Source organism: Rhinolophus hipposideros, assembly GCF_964194185.1.
Source record: "Rhinolophus hipposideros genome assembly, chromosome: 25".
Taxonomy (NCBI): domain Eukaryota; kingdom Metazoa; phylum Chordata; class Mammalia; order Chiroptera; family Rhinolophidae; genus Rhinolophus; species Rhinolophus hipposideros.
The window spans coordinates 5201888-5229353 of NC_138071.1; the positions used below are offsets into that span (position 1 = coordinate 5201888).

The window sequence follows — 27466 nt, forward strand, 5'->3', positions numbered from 1 at the left end:
CTTTCTCTGGCCACACAGGAGAAAGTGTTTTCAACTAGGCCAGAGAGCTCTTACTTCTAAAGGGAATTACTTCCTGATAACAGAAGAAACTTGGCATCTCACCAAGAAATGCTAGCTGAGTTTATCAGAAGGCTAGAAAAGGAATGAGCCTGCCAAGCTTTGAGAAGGTTGTCAAGTGAGTGTTACTTTGCCCTCTGCTGGCAGTTCCTGAGAAAAACATCTCCCAGCCACAGGAAATCCCTCTAAAAGTGGTCAGTGGACCAAGAAAGAGCAGAGCAGGAGGCAGTTGTCCTAACACCCACATCAAATCACACATTGAAACAACTGCAGTTCTTCTGTAGGAGCCCAGAGAGTGTAAAAAGACCCATGTTTTAAAAGGTCCCTTTAAAATAAAGTTGGCCTGCACTGCCCAGAATTTACCCACTTTCAGTACTATTTTATGGACAGTAACTTAATTATAACAACCCAATATGGTCACATGACTGAGAAGTAGGGGTACAAAACAGTCTCCATTAGACATTTAAACAAACGCCGCTAGTTACTACCAGCCAACGTTTTTATACAGGAAAGAGACCTGGCCCTGTGGAGAAAGTGTGGCCCACTGCTCTCTTTCTACCGTGTTTCCCCCAAAATAAGACCTAGCTGGAAAATCAGCTCTAATATGTCTTTTGAAGCCAAAATTAATATAAGACCAGGTCTTATATTAACATAAGACCCAGTCATAATGTAATGTAATATAATAATATAATATAATATAATATAATATAATATAATATAATATAATATAATACTGGGTCTTATACTAATTTTTGCTCCAAAAGACACATTAGAGCTGACTGTCTGGCTAGGTCTTATTTTCAGGGAAGCACGGTAGACCTTCCCGGCCCCTTCTACTGTCGGTTCCACGGGGAATCCTAAGAGTGTTCCTGGAGGCCTAAGAACTGTGCTCTGACAAAGCTCAGGCACAGCTCCTGAACAATGTTTTCCAGCCAGAAGTCTCAGCAGTGACCCCAGGTCACCTTCCCTTATGTGCTCTCCAAATTGTGCCTTTACTGTCTGCTTCTAAACTGTTCCCAATTGAAGACGAAAAGCAGACATATGACAGAGTGAGCCAGAAAGGTCATGCTCGTGTTCACAGATCCTCAGGTTATATATTTTTATGTGGGACCCCAGCCTTGTCAATACCTCCTGGGCCCCCACCTTCTTCCCCAACACACACAGCTCACACAGTTTCACACATAGTTATGAAGAGGTCTGACACATAAGGAAGCAGTGAGAGAGCACAGGCTGTCAGGTGATCCGATAGGATTAATAATTTAATAGCTCACCACACTCACTTTGGAATTTTTCTCTCTGTGCTCCCCCAGGTCACCTGGTGACGTGGCTTTGTAAGCCCCCACAGGACTGGATGAGAACAACGTGTGACCAACAGATGACATGGCTTAGTGAACAAACCACACATTACTAAATGCCTGTATGAAATCTGCATCCTCCCAGAATAACTACTGGGTAAGAAGTAGTTTTATTGTTTCTGCTCACCGAGGAGTACCAGGCTGGGCCATCTCTTGGCACTTATTAACCAGTCCTAGAGGTTATTTCAAGAGGTGAACGATGAAGTCTTTTAGAACCTTGGCTCTTTTATTTGACATTCTGACTTGATTTTAAAGGAAAATCTCTCACTGAAACATAATGCATGTTTAGGCAAGTTAAGAAACTAACCTCAAAATGAGATTTTTTTTTAACATATAAAAGATCTTTATATTATCACTCAGCCCTTTGCTGTAATTAATTTCCAGATGCAGGAAATCTCAAATGAAAAACAATACATTTTAAAGTGGAATAACCAAGAAGACACACGTTACATTATTTCCAGTCTTGGCATACATAAATGAAAACAAATGAAGACCTTTTCAAAAGAAACCCAAAATTTTGGAATAAAATTTTTGGTATCAAACAGAAGGAAAAAAAGTAATGCTTTTCTGTGTCATTCTTTCAAGCTATAATCCAAACAGTAATCTCTCTAACCTTGATTAACTAATGGACACATTTATAAATTTTATCCTATTTCTCACTTCACAGCTATGGTTTAAAAATAACTTTGTGATTCACACTGAAAGAAGATTTGGGAAGTCAATTCCAAAGCAAACCGTCTTTGTCCCATTTCGGGGGGAAATGGGCACTTACCTTCTCTGACATTGGCATTCTTAGATTATTAACAGTTGCTGAAAATGTAGGGTTGTTTCTTGAACTATCAAACCTCCTTAAATCATCCCTGGAATCAGCAATCTGGAAAATATACAATTCATCAAGTCATGTTTTCACAGTTATGCTGTGACTCACAGAAGGCAGAACTTCAGGGCACTGGAAAACCCTCAGCAGAAGTGTTCTCTTTTCTCCTTCCCTGGCCTGCAAGAGCTTCACAGAATATTGAATGTATCGTTCATCCTGTAATGTTCACCGGTCAGACTTGAGGCCTTCAGGTGAATTAACAGCAAATGCTTGAGAAAGTCTCTAAGGGAGTCTATTTAAAAAAGGTCAAAAGGGGGTGGCTGGATGGCTCAGTTGGTTAGAGCGAGAGCTCTGAACAACAGGGCTGCTGGTTCGATTCCCACATGGGCCAGTGAGCTGTGCCCTCTACAACTAGATTGAAGACAACGAGCTGCCACTGAGCTTCTGCATGGACAACTGGTTGTCTCAACTGGTTAGAGCACAAGCTCTCAACACAAGGTTGTCAGTTCAATTCCCGCATGGGATGGTGGGCTGTGCCCCCTGCAACTAAAGATTGAAAATGGCAACTGGACTTGGAGCTGAGCTACGCCCTCCATAACTAAATTGAAGGACAACAACTTGGAGCTGATGGGCCCTGGAGAAACACACTGTTCCCCAATAAAAAAAAAAAAAATTAAAAACAACAACAACAAAAAAGTTAAAAAGGTCAAAAGAAGATGAGCCCTATAGGAAAAAAAATCACTTGGCAAGGAAAGGAAATAAAAATTGCAAAATTTTAATCATTACCTTATTTTTCCAGTGGATAAGATATCAGTTCATTTCCAGCAAGGTTAAATACGACAATCAATTCTGCTTTGTCCTAGCGATTACGAACCATCAAATGTTGAGTCTTTCAGTGGAGCTTACACAAGTTATAACTAGCTTCTTACACTCCCTTTCAAGTAAAAAGCATTTATTTATCAAGGACATCTGGTCCGATTTGCTGCAGGTATCAGAGTGCCGAAAGAGGTTGAACTTGATTCTGTTAATGCTGTCTTTGAGATTTGGGATGTCCCTGATTTCTGTAGTTGGATCTCAATTTTCACAGCATGAAGACTATGACCACATCTGCATTATACAGGCTAGTTACTTTTCTAGTCTGTAAGGAAAGTGGTTGCTGTTGCTTTCTATGTATCATGAGTCTGCTGTGATGCTCTCACTGAAGACTCACGTGCCGAAGTTAGGAATACGAAAAGTAAAAAAGGAAACTTAAATTGAGGCTTATACAAATGCTGCGTGAATGTGCTGGTGTGATTTGTGCTAATACGATTAACATATGCAATTTTAACTTCAGCTTTTCCAAAGGAGTTTGGAAAGGTAAGCTGTGCTTAAATAGAGCTCTTTTATTGTATAAATGATATTTTGGAAGAAACGGCTTTTCTAAGCAAGGTAAGGGCTGTTCTGAGCTGGAATATTAACCATACTATTCCACAGGGACTTCTTTCAGGGAACAAGTGAGACAGTAGGTCTCCAAGACGTCTCTCACTGCCAGATGGAGCCATTCAACATCCTCCCCATTTGCACTGCTTACCTTGCTTATATCAGATTCGGATTTGCTGGAGCACATACTCTGAAGTTCCTTGATAAGATCAGCTTCATCGTCCGAACCCAGATAGAGTCTTTGATCCAAGGTCAATGTCGATGACAGATCATTCTCTAAAGACCTAACACAACGTTCAGAAAAGAGTTTTTCAAAGTGAAAGCCACAGTCCAATTCCCAGTATGGAAATCTAGACACTGTACCTTGTTTTGGGATTTGGTGTGGGGTAGAGAAATTGTTTTTAAAATCCTTTAAAGAAGTTCAAAATGTCATTTAACACAACAACCCACTCTCATAGGATTTTGATAACTCCCACTCAAAATTCTCAATGGAATAAAATTTTATTCACAAATAAATCCACTTTGACTTATAACATTTCAGGCTCCTTACTCTTTCTTCCCTTTTCTTCTCTGTCTCCAAGGCTAGTTAAAGCTAAGACACTAAACATTGTATGTAGGGGGCAGTGAGATACAATGGAACAAATATGAATTTCAGACTGGGCTCTAACACTTACTACCAATATGGACATGGGTCAGGTTTCTTTGTTTGTTTGTTTGTTTGTTGCCTCCGTAACACCTCAGTCTCTGGGCTGCATTCCTTATACCTGCATTATAGTTCCTGGGAAAATCACATAGGCTGTTGTACATAATGGAGCTGGTGGTGGCGCTGGCAGAAAAAGGCATGTGATGCAGTCGCCTTTATCTCCCTTCTCTCTACACCTCCTCTGCTCCTGTAATTCTGTGAACCAGGGGAGAGGGTCCTAAATGTTACCTGCCAAGTGATGGGCACACAATGTACTGGGCTACAGTGGGGAGCTATTTGCAAACTGCTCAAACATTTCTAGTCAATAATTAACCAAATCATTCTTTATACCTCAAAATTCATAAGCTGAAATAATCAACAATTCCCTAAGAGCAACATAAGAAAATAAATAAAATTATCACTTTAAACATTTAGCATCTAAAAGCAAATGTCATGGTGTGTTTCTGAAATCCAGCCTTAAAAAAAATCAGTCATCTAAAGCTTCTTTAAAATGCACAAATGCAGGGTTTTATCATATCTTTGTGTCAAATGTAGTAACAATGATAAAGTTTGATTAAAAAAAAATGAAGCCAATATTTCTAACTTTTTCAACAAACTAAAAATCTTTTTAACAAACTAAAAGCAAACTGGGCTTTATGTTAAGCTTAAGGAACTTTTATTTAGTTTCATTCATTTATTTGATTTCAGTTTAATACTAGCATTGGCGTGACCTCTATGGCTTTTTAAAAAATTACATTAACAGTATAATAGTTACATAAATATTAATGAGAACATGTATTGTTTGCTCCCAGTTAATCTGAACGGGGAACTTACTTTTGTTTTGACAGAGAAGCATTCCTGTTACAGTTCTGCTGTGATGTAGTCGTATTTCTGATACCTGTTTAATTAAAAACATAACCATTTCAACAGAAGAAATCATCATCCTGTGCACCTTTAACTCTGTATTTAAAAGAAACAGACTATGGGCTCTGCTGCCCTTTCATATAGTTTTTGGACTGAATCCATCTCTAGAGGGATTTTTCCTCGGGGCAGTGGCTCTGGCTGTAGCTTCCTACATGGCCATTGTGTGTGTGTGTGTGGGGTCCCTTGTGTGTATTTATAACAGAAGTCAGTACAACTAACACCACGTGAGGCTCACTTCAGGATCCTGAATTTTTCTTCTATCAATGGCCCCTCTTCTCAAGCCCCCATATCCTCAGCTTTTGTTTTCAAAGAACCTTAGAGGAGTTTACCATCTGCCTTCCTCTATCGTTGGCTTCCAGCACTGACCATGCGTGTTTGAAGTGTGGCCCCCATACTGTACGAGGTCAGACAGTGAAGTTTGCGAACTTATCCTAGAAAAAGTGCTACATACCTCATTGCTAAATATCACTACAGTCACCTGGGAAGTACTCCCCTTGGGAAGCTATGCACCGATGCCAGCGCTTTGTCCACCCTTCAAAGCAATTCTGGAACTCTTTTTCTGGAATGGCCATCAGAGCTGTCGTTGTATTACCCTTGATGTCCTGAATGTCATCAAAATGTCTTCCTTTCAGTATTTCCTTCATCTTCAGGTAAGAAAAGAAGTCACTGGGGGCCAAATCAGGTGAATAGGGAGGGTGTTCCAACACAGTCATTTGTTTATTTGCTAAAAACTCCCTCACAGACAGTGCCGTGGGAGCTGGTGCATTGTCATGATGCAGGAGCCGTGAATTGTTGGCAAGCAGTTCAGGACGTCTAACTTTTTCACGTAGCCTTTTCAGCACTTCCACATAGTAAACTTGGTTAACTGTCCAGTTGGTACAAATGCATAATGAATAATACCTCTGATATCAAAAAAGGTGAGCAACATTGTTTTGATTCTTTTTTTTTTTTTTTTTTTTTTGATTCTTGATTTGGACTGACGAAACTTTTTTGGTTGTGGAGAATTGGCTGACTTCCATTGTGCACTTTGCTGCTTTGTTTCAGGGTTGTATTGTTACACCCGTGTTTCATCACCAGTGATGAAACATCATCTTGCCTCTCTGAAAGGTCTTGGCAAACTTTCTAGACTCCTTTGCTTTTGTTCATCGGTGAGCTCCTTCAGGACCATTTTTGCACACACCTTTCTCATGCCAAGATTTTCAGTTAAGGTTTTCCTAACTGTTTCTCTATAGATGTTTACTTGGTCTGCTATGCTTCTCACAGCCAGCCGATGATTTTGATGTACAATTCGACCAATTTTTGCAATCCTTTCATCAGTTCTGCTCATTACTGACCACCTTCATCAGTGACGCGTTCTCTCCCCTCAGAGAAATGTTTAATCCATTTGTTCACTGCCATTTTCTTCATGGCATCATCCCCATAAACTTGGACTAACATGTTCCTGATTTCACTCCCATTCTTGCCAAGTTTAACAAGAAATTTAATGTTTGTTCATTGCTCTAATTCAAGCTCAGACATTCTCATGATGGCACACAAGAACACGCAACAAAAATAATGAACGCCACTCAGCAAGACACCGACATATGTCGGCACGAACACAGCTGTGAGACAGTGATATACCAAGGTCATGAGACCTTACCGAGCCGTTTGTACAGCGCTGCCAGTATGAGCGCACGGTGGCAAGTTCACAAACATAATTGTCAGACCTCGTATCACAGTGTGTGTGGCCCCCAGACTGTACCAGTGTGGGTAGCATCAGTAGTACACTTATAGAAATTTATCTTTTAGTTGCTTTGCATACTACAGAGTGGAAAATATGAACAGTATACAAAAAGATACAGAATATAAAATATTGGATTGCTTGCTTGCAGTAAATATATTGATTTGTATCAGTTACATATACACACAAATGCATAGGTTTGTATGTACTGGTCATGAAGTAAAATATATTTCTCACTCTGGGTTATAGTCAAAAACATTTGAGAAAACAATTATAAACATTTCAGACTCAAAAAAATAATGTCTGTTTTTATAATACACACTAAGTTTTATAAGCTCATTAAAACATTTAGTTGCCTCTGAGTGAATTCTAAAATTGTATGAATACTGCTAGCACAAATTCTCCCTAAACAATGATTTTGAAAAATAAACTGAATTTAGTATATCCTTATTGAAGACTGAACACAGACAATCTCTGGACTGGTTTATCTATCCATCCTTTGTCATTGTCAGAAAGCACTGACCAGTGGCTTCTCCTAATTACCAAAAGTTTCTGGGCTTGGGCCCGGTGACCCAGGAGTCTATGGCCTGATGTCATGCGTTTCTGTATGAGGTCAGGGAGGGAAGAGGCTATGTCCTTACCAGAGTTTATGACCTTCCACAGTGATCTGCAAAGAGGTCCCTATTCTGATACATTTTTTAACAATGCTGTCAAAAAAACCGCAAATCAACCCAAACATTTTTATAATCCTACATCAAACACAATTATTGGGAAAATAATTTACTGTTATAAAAAAAACATAATAGCTAGAGAGGTATGTCAATCTTTGGTTCTTAATCAGTGGTTCATTCACCTAACCAGGAAGTGTGGTTAAAATTCAAGATCCATGAATTTTACTTTGTAACATTCGTTTTTAGATTTTATAAATCTTTATGTTGAAGTCTATGCAAACTATGAATGCACACAATTTTATTAATCTTTCAAATAAGGTTTCATGTTTCAAGGAATATCATAATATTGATATTATATCAAATAGTTTAAAACTATGAAATTTAAAATATAAATTTAAAATCATTTATAAAATTCAGTTTTCTGAGTTACATATAGATTTTCATAATATTGCTTGAAATTTATATTCATTTTAATTAATTTTGTTTGTCAACTCTGAAATATATACATTGACAATGATTATTGTTTAGGTGATTATTTAGCTCAAGAACGTAACCCTACGGAGACTGTAATAAACTTGGAAATGATAGAGAACAGCCTGGACGGGTGTCCACTCAGATATCTGAGTCCTCATGGATTATTACATGCGTCACAGGATTAGAGTGACATGGACTGAAGATGACACCATTGGAATTGCAAGAAACAAAAACATGGATGGCAGAATCGCATGTTTCCAGGAGAGGGGATTTGGAGCAGGTAGCCAGGGGTTTCTGAAATTCATTTTGTTATCTGTCAATGAAGATAACAGTCCTCAGCTGAGACTACCTTTGCATACTGTAATGGGACAAACAAGTGGGGGATATAATTCTTGCTACAGAGAGTTATCTGGGGAGTCTCTATGCTAAACTGGGGAGCTAATGACTTTATTCTCTGAATCAAACACTGTAACTTTGGGAATTAATAACAAGATCGTGGGATCAGAATACATCCTACTGCAAATACATAACACTTATCTTTAAAAAGTATAAGTAAAACTCTCACTTCATTCACTGACTCTCCACTCAGTCATTGAAAAAGTGGTCACAACTTACTAACACACACTTGGGGTAGTTACAAAACTCTAGCATGAATTAATATGGTTATAAACCATATTACATTTTTATTAGTCAACAAAATACAAGCTAAAGTATGAAAACATATTTATGAACAACAGTATTTTCTTATGTTTTAAAATTTTAGGCATTATATTCTCTTATGTAGCAACCCCACTGCTGTGAAGTTGGCATAAAATTACACAACACAGAACGTGCTGGAGGAGGCTCCTTAAAACATAAAATTAAGTACATGTATCAGATCAGAAATTCCAAATGCAAGTGAGGTTGGAATATGTTCATTCTTACTCAAAAATGGATTTCCATTAAGGAGGACATTTATAATTTGAATAATTGATTGTCCTGTTATCAAAATCAAAAGAAATAGGTCTAACACCAGAGACAGGTGTGTTGTCTTCTTTGTTAGAATGAAAACTTACACATTTCTTTTTTTATAAATGATGTCTCGTTATACAGAATCTGTTTAATGCTCTATTAGAATGGATACTCTCTGAGGGCAGGGATTGTTGCTGTTTCCCCTGCTCTATTCCCATTGCCTAGAATAGAACCCAGCACACGGTATACACCGTACATGAAAAATAAATATGTAAAACCGACTCACTTTTAAAGGCTTTAACTGGTATCAAATCTGTCTGTACACATACTTTTAAAAATTAAAGGTTGGCTTAGGGGGGACACATTAAAAGGGAGAGATATGCCAAAGTGCAATTATTATGTAAATTTAATTGTGGACACCCCCAAAATTTAATAAAAATGATTTGACATGGTAAAGATATATTTCAGAATTCTACTATGAAAGATTATTTTTCAGGTGGGGACTCCCAAATATTTTTGGAAACGTACCTACTAAATATATTTGATTCCATGAAATGTGCTTTGAAATACTAAGAATTCTGTTGAACGCATAGTAATAAAAATAAAAGCACATCTGAGTTCAGAAACCAGATCCTGAGTGCCCGTCCCCCTTACCTTCCTCACTCAGGTCCGGCTTACTCCAGGTGGGTGAAGAGAAATGGCCAGACTTTTTGCGAGGACTCGTGCTCACCTTTCGCCAGGTACCATTCTCTCCTTTCTTCTTGCTACAACCGTTGTAACTTGAAACTATGGATAAAGGGAAACTTCCTCCTTTGAAATCAGCTGTATGCTGGTCTAGCTCTGAAACAACACACACCACATGTTGCCAGAAAATGAGGCAGTGATAATGCAGTTTCATAGAATGAAGCAAAATACATTTCCAATTCTCAAAGAAATACTCTTCAAAATCACAGGCATGCTTCATACCCAAGCAAGGGCTTTGTGAACCAGAAAACTTTCCTTGGAGGTCTAAAATTTAAACTGAGCCCAAAATGAACAAAGAGACAATTCTGGAGCAATGGTGTGAAATGACATAATTTCTCTAGTTACAGAGAGAAGAAAGAGTTCCCTAATAACAAATCCGCACAGGTGTTGTGTGCACGCGTGGCTTTCCTCTCCGCCCGAGGGAACCCACATACCTGCTCTCGAGAGGGGACAGCCGTGCAGGACAGCTTTATTGAGCACTATGCTGAGAGCTGCCTTAACCACAGCCTGCTGTCCTTGGCTAGGGGTTTTCTTCGCAGCTGTTTGTGCAAGGCCAGCGTGTCTTTTCACAGAGGCTCTTGACAAAATTGCTTCTTGAACTCTGGGTGCAATGACAGCGTTCCAAAGCTTGCACATCCACCTTGAAAGAGAGGGGTGGGCACACGGTTAGGACCAGGCCTCTCATGAATTATGTACCACTCGGCAAAAGACAGTCTGCAGACCGTGGGAAAAACGTGTTTCCATGGGAAAAACGCTACCTTTCTTGGGGAGTTTTGGAACAAGTGACATTATCTAACCCCAAAGTCGTTTGACTTTTCCTCAAAAATACAACGTATTTCAAATGAAACTGACTGCTTGCACGTCCCTCTTCTTTTACTTTATAAGATCTTTGAGAGCAGGAATCAGTGCTTGAGTGTGTGTTGGATGAGCACATGAACAAAATACATAGAAAGGAGGTAAATTTACAGACAGGAGTCTGGAAAATAGATTTCCTGAACGTCTCTGTCTAAATAGCCTGAACTTATTTACACATTTTGTTAATAACACCCACATATATTTTAGCATTTCTGGAACTTGGATATATCTAATAATCACTGGCAAATTAAATATGCCTGCCTCAGGCTCAGTGTCCACACAGGGGAGGGCTCAGCCACGCAGAAATGGACGGGTAAACCAGTGGTTGCCTCAGCCGGACCTCTGCATTCATGGCTGTAGCAGCAGGACTTCTACTCAAGTTTGGAGTATGCTGTACCAATCAAAATTCCTTTAAAAAAGATTACATTTTGTTGTAGCATTAAAAAACAGCTAATGAGATTAAAGGCTATAGAGACAAGACCACATCTCCCTGAATGGGAAAGTCTTCAAAGCTATCAGTGGCATAAACCTTTCAAGACTATTAAAACTTTTACCCAGGTGGCAGGCATCGATTGTAAGCTTCTCTGTTTCTGTCTAGTGATATGTAATTCAAGAAAAAACAAACAAACACAAAGCTACAACAGAGAATATAGAAAAAAATCCAGTATTCTACCACAGGAGCCATTTGCACAGTTACTTCTAAAAGTGCCCAAGGGGTCAAGATGGTGAGCATTGTTTTTTTGTTTGTTTGTTTGTTTGTTTTTTCAAAAGCAGTTCCTTAATATGGCTGGCGGGAGACAATTCTCCATGATATTCTGTACATCTTAAGCCAGCTTTTGTTCTGAACGAACTTTTCAAGGCTGTTAGGAGAGAGCAAGCAGCGTAGGTAGATAGAGACAGTGTCTCCTAGAGCAGAGCGCAGATGTGTTTCCTGACCAGGAGAGTGAAAGTAATGTCTCTTCCACGGCAAAGGGGCAGCAGACCCGACTGCGCCCTCTTTAGAAGCCTGGGGATTCTCAAGCTCAGAGTTACGCAGCTGTGATCAGAGTGTGATCGACCTGGCCGCTGGGCATTTCCCCAGTGACCCGAGGAGCTAAGGGAACCAATGCGAATGTGCAGCTTGGGCTGCGGCTGTGCGGGGAGTACTCAGTCCTCGGCTGCTGACCCAGCACCCGGACCTGTGTCAGGCTAACTTGTCAGCTTGCAAAGAGGGTCAAAATCTTAGAGTTCTTGACAATGACTGTGCTCCGGATAGGAAAGGCCAAAAGTGACTCCTAAGACGCCTGAGACTCTGGATGTGAAAAGGCTTAAATTTAATGATAATGATGATAAAGAAGGGATACTTATATGAATAAATGTATTCTGCTCTACAGCAAGAAAATGCTGCGCATATTTTAACACAGTAATTCTTCCTTCCCCTCAATCAACTGTTATTAAATTAACAGTTTGTCTTACACTAGAGAAGATACATTATTTGCATGCCCTGCTTATCAAAGTGGATTTCTGCCCAGAGTGCCACAAATTGCAGAATCGAAGCTAACAGTTAATCACAAAACCCTTACGAAGCTGGATTGTGACAAATTGTTTTCCTCCTTTCAATTTCCTCCTGATTTTCTATTTCATTAACCTTATTGTTTACATGTCTGTTCTCATAAGCTGCTACAAAGGAAAACATAGCAAATACATAAGTCTCATTAATAAGGGAGAAATCTTTTTAATTCATTGGCAGAACGTAAAATTTTGGTTTTGTTTGGTGACAGGTCACTTGACTGAATTTCACGTGGGCCTCCGCCAGGAGACACTGCACAGCACGTCGCACATGACTTTGATGAGGCTTTTGTAGTAGAGGGAAACTGCTATCCAGTTCTTAGTAAAAACAGTTTCCTTAGGAGCTACCCAACAGGCAGGTCACATTGTCCTCTGACAGGAACACAGAGGTCTAATATTCCACATTGACGACAGCAGGTGGCATGAGGTAGCCCCTTCAGCATTCTCACTGCATGCCCCAAACTGGCCATGGCTCTATTTTAAATAAGAAGCGACACTTACTTCACCGTCACTTGGGCATGCCCTGGGATGACAGGACACGACAGGAAGTACTTTGGCCCCAGAAGTGCTTCAGGTGTGCCCAGGCGGGTCAGGCAGGAGTTGAGCTGGCGCCAGACGGCTGCGGCCCAGTCCACTGCTTTGCACACGGGATCACAGGGAGAGGGCACCTGACCTCTGAACTAGAGAGACAGGGAGGCGGAACAAGGGGGCTTGACTTAGAACAGTGCTTTCTTCCCCTTTCGTTTTTAACAGTCCAAAATTACACATATAAACATTTAAAACTATAAAATAAAATAGGGTGGCATCTGATTTTATCATCACTTGGGGTGAAGGAGGAATAGCTATAATAACACACTAGCACGTGTGTTAGCACACGTCTGCAGATTGTTACATGAAAAAAAAGGGTTCAGACACAACAGAGTGCTAAGGAGACTAAATAGAAACCTTAGATGAATTCTTAAATATCAGTTCTGGAAGAAATCATTGTTCACATGCATACAGTGGACCTCACAGGGCCTTGTTCATAAACTGATTTTGAATGAAATAAAAAAAATGACATTAAATATTTGAATATTGGGGGTGATAAGATGGTACATGGCACCATGTGACATGTTCACCTTGTATTAATTTTAATTTTCCTACAAGGAAGGTCTCAGGTAAAATGCCAATTTCATCAAAATGTACAGAGCTTCGCCGGCATGAAGAAATTTGTTTTCAAATTTTAAAATGTGCAAATGTTAAATACTGTGTAACACACATGGTTTGATGTCAGCAATTCATTTTAGAATTGTATTTTATAAAATGAAGTCCCTTTTTGGAGAACAGAGGGTTCAGAAAAGACAAACATTTATTTACCATGAGAAGAAATATCCCTCAACCATTTAGAAGTCAGATATTGCAATTAACTCTGCATTTATAAGAAACGAGGTTCACATCAATCTTTGCTTTACCAAGTAATTATGATATTAAAGTGGGGACAATCTGCAAATGTCGGTATGTCCTACAAGAAGGGATATTATTTGGTGAAGTAAAAATGAAAGAGTGTCTCAGTGATACCAGCAGCTCTGTTAAAATATCAGTACTACACATGGCTTTTGGATCTGTTATCATATTTCCCTTCTCTTAAAAAGAACAATCATATTTCTTTTACTTTCTCTGATATTTTTCCAGCAAGAATGAGATCATATATTACAATGGTGGTTGAATATTTACTTGCTACCAATAAAATTATATTTAAAAAATACTAGTAGGAAGCCTGGTATTGTCCTTAAACTTCTGTTTTCTTACGTCCCTTTAAGGATTGGAAGAAGAAATTAAGATCAAGGGCCAGTGCTCTGCTCAGTGCCCCAAAGATTTGGTTCTGTTCTGCAGTTGCAAGATTCCTGCCGTCTGCAGAGGTCATTAATTCCAATCATACACGTACCCCAGGAGTCCCTTCTGTTAACCCACTTGAAGTGGTTCTCGGTGAATGAAATGCATTACCCTTTACTGCCCTTTCTGTTCTTCACAGCACACCCCACATCCTCATTCCCAAACACAATGGAGAGGAGAACTTCAAGCTTGGAACGCTCCTTTGCAAATAAGTAAAACCAATCTTTTTCAAACTTTGTTTACCAGAGAGAATGTGAGAGGGGAGGTCCACTTCACCTGAAATCGTGCCCCATCTATAGAATAAGCCTGGTACCTTCCAAAGACCAGCATGGCTCCTCTGCAAGGATGACACAAATCTATGATGCGTTCCCTATTCTTTCTTAGGTGAACTACAGACTTTGGGTGATTAATGTATAAATGGCGGTTCATTCTTGTAACATATGTTCCACTCTGATGAGTGACAATGATAATGGGGGAGCTTAAGCCTGGGTGGGGGAGAGGGGGTACGGGAAATCTCTATCTTCCTTTCAATTTCGTTGTAAATCTAAAGCTACTCTAAAAAATAGTCTTTAAGAAAAGAAAATGGTATCTGGCCATCATTTATGTGATTTTTTGTTTTTGCCAAAGTAATTCAAATATTAATAACGAAGCTAATGGAAGTATTAGTAATTTGAAAAGCTACAGGCCTATGATTGTCTTTACCTCACCTTTTTTTCTACTGGCTGAGGTCACACAAGGGCCATGCTTTGGTCAAAAGCATAAATTTATGACCTCCTGACTAACTTTAACATAGCTTGGGGCAGGAGATTTCTCTGATTAAATTACAACTTTCAGATACTAATTCAACAGGAGAGCCAGCACTGTTCAGTGAGTACCAAAGTCACTCTGAGCCACACTCCACCCTCCACCTGCCTTCCCTGCCCCCCCACCCACAAGCGCATGTGCACTCACATACTCTACAGTTGGAGACCTTTGACCTTGGACAGGTAGGGCTGGCCACAGTCTGGGGTGGAGGGATGGGCGTGAAACCAGTTCCAGTTCATAAAACATTAAGAGGAAGGCTTCTGCTCTGGGAGCCTCAGAAAAAGATGCTTTCCTCCCTGAGAAGGAGACTGCCAAAGCTGTATCCCCCGCAGAACCTGCTTCCCGCTTTCGAATATGTTTTTGTGAAGGTGTGATGCCTGATGTCCCGCAGTCTTGAGGGAAGGTGGAGAGACTGCCCCAGACCCAGACCTGACATCGCGGAGGGGCTGAGCAGACGCCTTTTGGTTACACGAAGGGGAAAAGCCCATTTGAGTAAAGCGGCTAGTAGTGGAGTGTCATGTTATTTACAGCTTAAAATACAGTGATACCTCGGTTTTCCAACGTAATCCATTCTGGAAGACTGTTCGAGTTCTGAAACATTTGAAAACTGAGGCACAGTGTCCCCATAGAAAGTAATGCAAAATGGATGAATCCGTTCCAGACCTTTAAAATCAACTCCCAAAACTGAAAATTTAGCATGAATTTTACTATCTAATGATACCATAGATGCAAAAAATTTATGGCATTTGTAACTGAAATGTTTGTGAACAGAGACGTTCGAAAACTGAGGTACTACTATACTGGGCTGATGGTGGCCCTGTTGTGCAGGATTAAATGTAAAAATCATGCGAAATCAAACTCTACTTCAAGTGTACCATCAAACTCAGCTACTGGTTCAAATTAAGAATATTAAATTAAATAGTAATGTACTTGATTTTGTCAGCCTTAATGTTTTTACTTGGGAGGATATAGAATATCTATTTTATTATTCTTAAGAATCAATAAAAGTTAGTGCTACTCTTAAAAATGCATCAAAAGATACAGAATTCTAATTTTTCATGTGACTTTTCGATATTTACTACAGCCAGGGTGACAGCCATATGTTAAAAGGAGCTTAAGTGGATGGCTCGTGTCCTGAAGGCCCCAGGAAAGCAATGGCTCTTCCTTAAGAAGGGTGATTAAATTTCTGTCTAGCTTCCTACAGCATTTAGAACTTGGTGAAACTCTTTAAGAACAGTTCATCACAGTAAAACATATTTGCTTTTTTTAAAAAAACTTATTATAGTCCAGAAACTGTTACGGGTTTTACATTAGTGACAGTCTGTTGAGACACTGTTATAGGTTTTACATGCGTTATCTTATTTAACCTTTGAATATCCAAAAATTGCCCCTGCCCAAGGCCTCACAGTAAATAAATGGAAGAGCTGGGCCCAGGTCTGCGGACACCACAGCCCTGCTCGCAGCACCAGGCCGCAGCCGCGGGTGGTTACCTTATTCACAGCTCTCCTTCTTAGGAACCTGGGCAGCAGACTCTGCATGGGCTCCCCGTCCCACCGCAGCTGCACCCAGCGGAAATGCTGCTGCACCAGCAGGTCAGCGCCCTGCAGGCACGCCTTGGCAACGGTGCCCATCAGGAAGCAGTGCTCGTGAAAGTAGTAACATCCCGACGTTCCGTTTCCTAAAACAGACAAGAAGCAACAGTCCAAGCTCAGCAAGCCACAACACAGGACAAATCCAAGTGAAAATAAGTCAGAGAGATGAGCGTGAAGTGTCGCGTGGACTCGGGGGAACAGGAAGGATAGAAGGATCCCGGGGGGCCTGCTGGTTAGCATGGTCTTGTCTGGCCACTCTTTACCTCTTTGAAAAGTACAGGGGCTTTCAGGGCTGCGATTCTCCAGAGGTGCCAAAAAGTCCCCCAATAACTCAGACAAGGAAGATTTTTCCAAATTCTCTAAGATGATGATGATTTTCTTGTTCACAGGAGATTGCTTCACTGGGATCAGACATGCTGTGGTCAGAAACAAAATTCAGTGATTCACGCTTTTCCAAAAACCTGTATGAATTGGCAAATATTACAAAGTCTGAAGATACAAAGTACTGACAAACGTGTCACAATGGGAGTGCTCTCAGATTGCTGGGGAGTAAGTGTAAGGATGCTGGCAAACAGTGTTTCTCTGTGTATTCCAGTGAAGACACACACACAAAACGATCCAACACCAGCTCCGTAACAGATCCCAACAGAATCGACCCCGATATCCACCACCAAAAGAATGATAAATCAATAGAAGTATATGCATTCAGTGAGTGTGAAAGTGAACGACAACCACAAGTAACAACACGGAGGAGTGTCAGAACAACAAATTATGAAGCGAACCTCAAAAGCTTACGTACAATGTGATTTTATCATGTAAAGCTCAAACACGGGCAACACTATGCATATAATTCAGGGATTCATACATAGGTAGTAAAACTATGAAGAAAGCAAAGAGATGATTGTCATGGAGGACAGACGAATGGTTACCTACAGAAGGAAGGGTTACTGAACAGGGAGAGGGGCACGTGGGCATTCTGGAAGCTGCGAATATTCTATTTCTTGGCCCGGTCAGTGGTCAAATGGTGATTTTATTTTAAATTATTCATTGATCTATAAATATAGGCAGTACGCATTTTATAGATGTATATTTCATAATACAAAGGTCCAACCCCCTTCAATAACCTTTAAATTACACATGCATAATAAGATATTCCTGAAATGACAGAGACAGGACCTCAGTGAGATAAGCTGACCTCTCCTTTTATTTTACAGATCTCAGTAAGGTTTCAACGACGTGACTAAGGTTTCAGAACAGTGGTAACAAGGGACTAAAATCTAGGACCCCTGAGTCTTATTTTAGTGCTTCTCCCACTAAAGGGAGGGAAACTGAATTGTGTATCAACCCCAAATGAAAGATGAGAAGTAAATGGAAGATTACTGTACTTGAAACAGTGCCTCACATCTGTGAGGCACACAAATGTTATTAACATTTTAGTTAAAATGTATATAGTATTTTACTTCCACTATCTCAGTGAATTAATTAAAAAATCACTTTTTAATTGTTTAGAAGATTCTAAGAGCCGCAGTGTTAGCCCATTTATCCTTGAGAAGATCAATTTGAAATACTTGAGTAATTCTGCCAAGTATTGTATTCCACCTTTCACAAATACTCATGCTGGTATATTGTACTCCATTCCTTCCTGTCCCTATAGGTATAATGCACTTCCACTTTCAAAAGAACTCCTTGAACATTGGAAATGAATTTCTTGAGACTGAAACAGCTTTCCTGGATGCTGCAAAGCTTTAAGAATTAGAAGACTAGAAAGAGTAACAAGCACCTGTCAATTTAGATGTGTTTGTGGGGCCGTTACACTAGCTTATTCGGTATTCTGGATCCCCTGCAACACAGTGATGCAGATAAAGTACTAAAATACTATGTTTCTCAGGGTTCAAATGTTCTAACAGAAATACATTTATTATGGAAGTATGATAAATGCACAGCTTGTTAAAACAACGATGATAAAGTAGTAGACCAGAAATTAAACACAGACCAGGATGAATGCTTTATGCATCTGCTTTCCTCTACCTAAGGACTGAAGGTTTCCAGGTTTCCCCTGATTTGTGTTCAGTGTCTGGCTAGTTGCAGCAGCTCTAAAGCGGCTGCGTCCAGTAGCATGTCTCTGCAGGACCTGTACCCAGTGCCCCTCATTGTATGTCCTGTGCTAAGGCGGTTGCATACTGGAGGTGACTGACTCTAATGGGGGTGGGTGGCGTTTGAAACTGGACCATTAGGAGGAATGGCATTGGAATAGATACAGGTGAGAGGAAGGCTTTCCCGGTCTAAGCAATGGCATAGGCAGAGAATAGAGGCTGGGCAGGGCTCAGTGCAGAGTGCCAGAAGAGCTGAGGAGTGGCCTGATGGTGATCTCCAAGCTGAGACCTCGCTCTACTCAGGGCTGCCTAGGAGCCTGGGTGGCATCACACAGTGGAATGGGTTCAGGCAGCCAGAGCTGCGGGTGGCTGCCCAGCAGGCTGCGTCCTCCCCCAGGCGGCATGGTACCAGCACCTGGGAGCCATCCCCAGGGTCTGCTGGGCCTGGCCATCTTGTGTGAAGCCAGATAGGACACTTGCTGATCTAAAACCACGAATGAAAAGTGGGAGACCCAGAATGGCATGTCAGGAGGGACAAATGACCAGCTGTGGGAATCGGGGGAAGTCTGCAAGTTTTTGCCTCCTACTTTGAGATTTCGCTTGGATATGAAGAACTGTCTGGAGAGGAAAGAAACAGGAGAACACACCTATAGGCTTTTACTGCTGAAGTGAAGGAAGAAGTAATGGACGCCTCATCCAGGGCCAAAGCACAGAGCGAAAAGGCTCAATAAGGCTCAGTGGTGATTGTCCTGAGAGGGCGTGGAAAGGAAGTACCAGCGACAACTGGAGTTGCCACCAGAAGAGGCAGTGCAGTGAATGGAGGCAGAGGGCACGGTGGGGTGCTAGTTTATGTCTCAGGCCTGATATGCCTGATGAGTCAGGTACCCCTCGGAGATGCCCAGCAGTGATGGAACACGGGGATGACAGCAGCCAGGGAGGACTCAGGTTGTAGATAAAATAAATGAGTTTATAGGAGTGCAGGTCTCTAGGAGAAACACAGCAAACTCCTTCTTTTGGGTCTATAAGCAAGGACTGTTTTGCTGATGAGTTAATTAATCCCACATTTAATGGACAGTCTGTGCCCTAGGTAGGGCCGTTCATAGCAGGTGGGTTGGTCTCTCATGGGTACCGCCTTTGTTTATCTTGGTCTCCCATGGGGTACCAATCAAGGGTCAAATAGGCTGGGTTTACCTGGTGAAAAACTTTGCCTTCAACACTGCCAGCCTCATGTCCTCAGTTTCTCAGTAACACCTACTTGTCCATCTGACCACTTAAGTTCATCCTTAAAAAGCTGGTCCAAAGGCAAGTTTCATTTTAGTTGAGAAATAGCATGTGTCTCATTCAGGTTATTCAGCATAGTTTCAGGTCTATATTAACCAATCACAGAAGCAGGAAGTCAGTCCAGTTTCCCATTTAGAGGAAAAAGCAGCCTCTGATCGGGGTTTATGGAGATGAACAGAGTCTTCCCACCACAGGTTACAGCTGGAGACTCCAGGCTTGATGCCAGAAAGCCAGCTATTCGGATTCCCTTCACCTTATGCTACTTCAAAGCCCTATTTCTGAAACGTATCTACTTCTGTCTTTTTTTCTTCCAACTTTATAGGCTATGTCAGCCCTGCTCCTCTCCTGCAGGCTGGGAGTCTGACACTCCCTGGTCTGGGCTCAGGGCTATAATTCAGGTTGGTACACTCTTGCGTTAAACATTCTGGACAGTGAGTCTGAGAGCAACACTCACTGGTTTGAAAGTACTCAACATATCACATTTATAGTTAAATCCGAACTCCTGAGTCTAAAGTGACCCCAAGCCCAAAATCTCCCCCTTGGGGACAGACAGCTGCCACCTTTTCCACTGTCCACTTAAAACAAGGCTCTGCAGGGCCACAGCTCTGAGAGTTCAGAGGAGAAAAACAAACCTTGAATGAGCCTCCTGTACATAATGCAGGGTCCAACGAGGTCAACTCCATTACGTAGACTCCCGTGAACACATTCTCCTCCTATTATTACAGTAATTCCACCTTCGTTACTTCAAACAAGGAAAGTTCTCTCAGGAATTCAAAATATTACCTTAGAATAGCAATCTATGTTTTGGAGTTTTTTTTAAAACCACTTATTGTCACATGTAATTTTAAAAAGTATCTCTCATGCTAACTTAACTGCATACCTAACACTGAGGCAAAGTTTGACCCAACTGTAATACACGGTCATACCCTCCCAACCAAACAGCAGAGGTACGTGGCGTGACTGTCTCACGAAAGGCAATATGAGAAGGGAGATGGTATTTTAAAGTTTGCACACAGTGACCCTTGCCAGCGTAAGTGCTGTCATTCTTTTTGAAGTCTTCTTTTCTGCTATGTTCTTTTCTTCACTGGCACCATTTTTAATCTCCACTTACATTCTAAATTCTTAAAGCTACTTATTTATAATACATCTGCTATTCTTCCTTCTTGTATTTTTTTGCTCCTACACTTCTTTTATTCACTCATCGTAACTCTTTTCAATGGCTTTCTTCTGCAGAGATGCAGAGAGGAACAAATAAATACAGAGGGTACCAAAAAATGTATACACATTTTAAGAGAGGAAAAAAAACTGTATTAAAACTGTAATACTCAACATACACCGACAACAAAAGATGAATACAAGTCATGCGTATACATTTTTTTGGCACCCACAGTATACGTGCTGTGCACAACGGACGATAAAACTCAACATTCGAACCCAAGCCCAATCCAAGTAGTTTAAATCTTTTTTTAGAGAAAACATGGTTCAAAACCAGGAATAAACGTAGAATACCTTATGACTCAATGTGTTCCTCACTTGCAGAAATATAAATTGATCAATTGAATTTCTTGTTTCAAGAAGCAAGAGAGTAACTGATGGATAATTCTGTCCTCTCGGTATTCTGAAAGCTTGGGTAGAACCGCCTAGGAGTCCTCTTTCCCTCCCCCAGACCTCTGCCTCTGCACGCTTGGCACTTCTCCACCACCTCTAGACCAAAAGAACACCCCCCGCTTTGCACTACAAAGGAAGTGACACCAACCCACTGATGGAGCTTGCCTTTGGCTCACTTCAGTTTTAGGAGATAAGAGCAGCAAGGGCAAGGTCAATCGGAAGCCAGACCACGATGTTCTTAACATAACAATCGGAGAACTTTAGTTTTATTCTGGAACACTGGAGTCTAAGAAGAGGGATCCATCGTGAGCAGACTTGTATTACAGACTGAGCCCTTTGGAAGGCCCAGAAGGGGGTGAGTGAGACCAGAGCAAATAAGAAGGGTTAGTGATGAGGCTTCCATAGTTTCTTGAGACAGAAATGAGTTGGTACGGGGAATGGAAAGCAGGAGGTGGAGATGAGATACAGGCAGCAGGTTGAACAGAACTCAGGACTGACTAGTGTGGGGAATAAGGAAGACAGCGGAATGAAGCCATGTTCAGGTTGCCAGCTGGGAGCCTGCATTCAAGGTCTCAGCTGATGAGACTCGTGTTTGTGTCTTCGTCTTGTTATTACACAGAGAAAGAAGATACTTGATGCTCATAAATTACTGAGCCAAATGCAGAACAAAAATCCTTTTATAGTTGGAGATGACACACCATTTCCTACATAAGAAAGTAATTAGAGGAGATTTTTTGGCCTCAGTCTACTGCTCAAAAACTTCATTTTTCATGTAATGTACAGCATACTGACTATAGATAATAATGCAGTATCGTATATTTGAAAGTTGCTAAGAACGTAGACCGTAAAGCTCCTCATCACAAGACAAAAAAATTTAAACTATGTATGGTGATGGATGTAAACTAGACTTATTATGGCTATCATTTTGCAGTACACACAAATATTGAATTACTATTGTGTATTCTTGAAATTAATATACTTTACCAATTATATCTCAATTAAAAATAAAGTAAAAAAATACTTCATTTTCAAATCCAATTAACTCTATCTTTATGCCCTATCACCAAGTACTCCAATACCAACTCCTACACGCTCTAATCTTACTTCGTCCTGTCTCCCCTCCAAGCTAGGTCTTCTACTTGCTGACACCTGAATATACCCCCTTTTCCTTTGCCCATGCAATTTCCCATATCAAGCGATTCACTCATTTATGCAACAAATCGTCATTGGCAATCAATGTGCAAGGTGAAGTACAAAAATAGCTACATTACTAGCCTTCAAGGAAGTCGCAATACAACATGTGTGTGGGCCGAGGCAAAAGCCCAAATAATGCCCTCACTGCCTTGACCTATAGTTAGGTGGGCACGGAGGTATAAACAGAGTCCACCGCTGTTCACTGAAGGGAGCTGTCACCACCGGAGGGATCAGAAAAGCCTTCATTTGAGGTGTGCTTAGAGCATTTTCACAGGGACTTTCCCCATAATTTCCAGAAGGGCAGAGACCACATCTATTTTAATCAGTACTGTAGTGCTTTGCATAATACCTGCCATGTGGTCATTGTAGTGTGTGTGTGGGGGGGTATTGACTCTATAATTGTAGATGAAAGCTACAGCGTGAACAAAGACATGGAGAGTGGACACACAAAGGACACGTAAGGAAGAAACACCATATACTGCTGGAGCACAGACATCTTTAAAAAGAGTCACATAATGCAAAGAAGACTTAGAAGTGGTCAACAAATATGTGAAAAGATACTTGACATCACTAATCTTCAGCGAAATCAAAATCAAAATCACAACGAGCTATCACCTACCACCTGTTAGAATGGCTATCATAAAAAACACAAGAGGTAATACCCACGGAAATACTATTCTGCCATAAGAAAAGATGAAATGGTGCCAACATGGATGGATCTTGAGATTATTATGCTGAGTGAAAGAAGTCAGACAGAAAAAGTCAAGATCCATATGATTTCACTGATATGTGGGATGTAAAACTGAAAGCAACAAAGGAATAAGACAAACAAAGAAACAAAAACGGATACACAGACAATAGTTTAGTGGTTACCAGAGGATAAGGGGGAGAGGGGTAGTAGATGAGGATAAAGAGGATCTAATATACGGTGATGGAAGGAGAACTAACTCTGAATGGTAAGCACGCAATGTAATATATAGCTAATGTACTAGAGAATGTACACTCGAAACCTATGTAACTTTACTAACCATTGTCACCCCAATAAACTTTAATTAAAAAAAGAAAAACATGAGATAAGTGTTGGCAAGGATGTGGACAAAAGGGAATCCTTGAGCACTGTTGGTGGGAATTGATGCAGCTAAAATAGAAAACAGTAGGGAAAGTCCTCAAAAAATTTAAAATAGAACTACTAGAAATTCCACTTCTGGGTATATATCTAAAGGAAAGGAAACCGCTATCTCGAAGAGCTATTTGCACTTCCATGATCACTGCAACATTTTTTACAATAGCCAAGATGTGGAAACAACCTAGTTGTTTAGCAACAGATAAATGAATAAAGAAAACGTCACACACACACACACACACACACACACACACAAGCACAATGAAATATTATTCAGCCATAAGAAATAAGGAAATCCTGCCATTTGCGACAACATGGATGGACCTTGAGGGCATTATGCTAAGTGAAGTCAGGTAGAGAAAGGCAAATACGGTATGATTTCACTTGTGAATTCTAAAAAAGCTGAACTCATAGAAACAGAGAGTGGAACAGTGGTTGGCAGGGGCTGGGTGGAAGGGTGGTGGTGGGAGAAATGAAGAGATGTTGGCCAAATTCCAATTATAAAATGAATGCATTTGGGGGATCTACTAGCATGGCGACAAAGTTAACAATACATTATTATATACTTGAAAGTTGCTACGAGAGTAGAATTTAAACGTTCTCACCATAACCATACACAATGTTATATCTCGATACAAAAATAAATTAAAAGGGGTCAGACAAGCAAAGCAGGTGGATCGACGTCCCAGAACAGAAGACCTTGGATGGCAACGGCGGGACGTCAAGGCAGGAATCACAGAGAACTTTTAATCAGGGTCCTGGGGCCTGTGATGGATGTTAAGGGAGAGGCAGGAGGCGGAACCGCTATTCACAGGAGTGTAGATGAGATACAGGACAAGGAGGCATAAAGGAAGATGGTGCCAGTGGGATAGACAGACCGGGCACACTGAGACCAACTTGGCAGGACATGACCTTGGACTGACTGTGGGGCAGGGGTGCGGGGCCCATGAATGACAGGCCCTTGGTCCTCTATGCAGTCCGCATAGCACTTTCAAAACTGAAATAGTTAACACAGAAAGAACCAAAACCTAAATTTTCACATAAAAACCTGGATTTCTGGCTTCTTCCTAAAGTCACGAGACCTCATGACACGGAACTTCACTTTTGCCAGCAACAAGCTGCTGGAGCTGAGAGCTGCCCCCAGCTGGGTGGAGACATGCCTCCTCTTCCTCCCAGCGCCATCCAGCCTGGTCCACCCCGTAAGGGGGCTTGTTGGCACTGGTGGACATTTAGGTTTTCAAGCCTGCCAATGAGACCCTAGTTTCAAGTGTGAGGGATGAAAAGACTTGTGCCTACTCGCCAAATTTAGAAATCAGCAGGAGGAGCTCTTTTTACCAAGATGCTCCCCATAGATTTAGAAAAGCTGCGTCATCCACCTTACATCCTTCATGACCTAATTCACTGCTCTCCCATTTTCTTAGCTCTCTAAGCTTAAGCAAAATTCAGTCTGTGGGTGCAATCTACCAGACAGGGAGAGAACAAAATATTTTAGCTTCTCACTTTGAGATGAAACAAGCCAAGGTGAAAAACTACAGGGTGCTTTTGTTATATAACTAAGGTGGAAACAGACCTTTTGACACAGGCAGTGGTAAAGGTCAGGTTCAGGAGCCAGACGCTCGGACTGAATCCTGCTCCTACCTTGTGTCCCATCTGTGGAATCTTGGGGCAGGGATTTATTAACCTCTTGTCTCAGGTGTGTCATGGTTATAAATCAGGGTGTGTAGAACAGCACCTACCACAGTAAGAGCTTAATAAATATGACCTATTATTAGTGACATCTTCCAGGAAAACAGCTTTCTGGAACTTTCACTAGTATCTGGCCAATGGCTGACTGGGGACAACAGCAACATTCAGATTATAGTAGGATTTTTCTGTCCCCAAAACGTGCTTCTAGGTTTGGGAATCCTCAGTCCCTCCCCAAACCTGCTTCTCAATTGTATTCCTTGATTTAGGAACACTGGTCATTTCCTTCTTCCTAAGTCTGGTCAACTGTTGGCCCAGCCACAAGATGTCATGCTAAACCATGGCTCTAGACGAGAAGTACCCTCTAAAAGGGAGATGTGAATTTGCTTTTCAAATTGTCCTTCCTGGATCTTGCAACTGCCTCCCTCCGTCACCTCCTCCCCAGGGCTCTCTGTCTCTAGGCTTTTGGAGACTAAAGTCTGGTCCATTTCAGTTTGTGTCACAGTTGCTAGGCAGAGTTTTGCTAACTCCACAAAGCTTGGGATCTTAAGCTGTGAAGCTGAAGATAGAAAATTCATGAAAATGTTACATTAAACCATTTAATCCTGGTTCTGCCACTATGTAGTTGTGACAAGTTGAGCTCCTCTGTGCTTTTGAAATGAAATAATGACCCTATTTGCAAAGTGCCAGTCAATGGAACACTGAGGGTGAGGTGGAGAAAGCAGTTCACTCCAGGTGCAGTAGTGAGGGCTGCTTGGTTGTAGAGAATTTATGAATAATCATACAATTTGCCATAACCTATATGCTTTCCATTGCCATCGTGCAGTTCTAAATATTTGATTGGTGCCAAATTAATTGCGATTTAAAAGGTTGAAAATAACTCCAAAAAATTGCAATTACTTTTGCACCAACCTAACAGCACCAGTGATGCAATACTCAGTCCCATCGAGGTGACTGGCTCCCACCACCTCCCCCTTTGGTATACCTTTGGTGCCAATTATACAGTATGCTCACAACAGATAATGAGTTATAAACTAAAGATGAAAAAAAAAAGAAAATGCAGGATGTACAACAGGTACAATGATATATAAATGAAAATAATTTTTTGCAAGTGTTCACCTGATTGCCCGAAATTTTCATCCCGAAAATTTCATTAAATTTTTGCTCGAAATTTTCATTAAATAATCGAAAAGTTGACTTGAATTTATTCCCAAGCCACAAAGTTTATTTCCTTTTAATGGCACCATTGAAGAGCACGTGTTCTGGTTATCATGATTCAGTTTGCTGAAATGGTCTTACCACTACTGATGAACAGGTCCGCGAGCTGTTCCTTGGAGAAATTCGCATCCACGTGGGCTCTCACTATTTCACAGGAGAACCCTGCAGCGGTCTGTCTGTGCTGTGATAAGGAGGCAGACTGGTCAGTTCCACACACATTCGCGTTACCAAAGACAGAAGCGGATGCAAGTAATCAATACCTTCATACAGAGTGCAAGCTGATGTACTATGTAGTTTTGCAAGCTTCCTTCTGGGCCGTGGAAGATGACGTGATGATATTGCTCAACCTAGTAACAAACCAAGAGATCTTAGGTGAAAATGCTAAGTACAGAAGAGAAAAACACGGCGCCACAAGTGGACAATTCCCTTTCTGATTGTCCTCGGCCTTTCAAAAGATTAAAAACATTTTAGGGATTAGCTTTTTTTCATTGTGCATGTCCAGTCTTTCATTTTAATGTGCAAGACTGGCAAATGTTGTATTTATACATTTATATAGTATTTTACATAGTATTTCTATATTTCCAGCAAGAGATGGCATTTTATAAAAAAGCACACTCCTTCTTCTCCCTATTTCCTACAGTTGAGGTTCAATAGGTTAGCTAGGAGTATAATTCCTAGCATATTTAGTCCCTATATGTTTTATAATTTTTTTATTATTCCTTGTAGATGCTCTTCAGTTTGAGATGTCCAAATACTTATTTTACTTTTCAGTGATTAAAAC

General features: G+C 40.8%; 2 protein-coding genes across 6 annotated transcripts in view; one reads left to right on the plus strand and one right to left on the minus strand.

The window, feature by feature from the left end:
* The window catches only part of CFTR (CF transmembrane conductance regulator), a 203313-nt gene extending 200428 nt beyond the window's left edge, over positions 1–2885 (plus strand). The window contains exon 27 of the mRNA XM_081038790.1: positions 1368–2885. Within this exon, the coding sequence (XP_080894916.1) occupies positions 1368–1379 (12 nt within the window). The 3' untranslated portion in view covers positions 1380–2885. The remainder of the gene's footprint in view (positions 1–1367) is intronic.
* CTTNBP2 (cortactin binding protein 2) overlaps positions 1–27466 on the minus strand; it is a 138036-nt gene that overhangs the window by 6734 nt on the left and 103836 nt on the right. For 4 of the 5 annotated variants that reach the window (XM_081038785.1, XM_081038786.1, XM_081038787.1 and 1 more), the window contains 10 exons: positions 26946–27032; positions 26767–26866; positions 16749–16901; positions 16384–16571; positions 12719–12897; positions 10249–10454; positions 9725–9910; positions 5165–5228; positions 3800–3932; positions 2185–2286 (listed from right to left, as the gene is read on the minus strand). In XM_081038785.1, the coding sequence (XP_080894911.1) occupies positions 2185–2286; positions 3800–3932; positions 5165–5228; positions 9725–9910; positions 10249–10454; positions 12719–12897; positions 16384–16571; positions 16749–16901; positions 26767–26866; positions 26946–27032 (1398 nt within the window). Of the gene's footprint in view, positions 1–1539; positions 1680–2184; positions 2287–3799; positions 3933–5164; positions 5229–9724; positions 9911–10248; positions 10455–12718; positions 12898–16383; positions 16572–16748; positions 16902–26766; positions 26867–26945; positions 27033–27466 lie in introns of all 5 variants that reach the window. The other variant, XR_013992612.1, reaches the window with a different exon arrangement.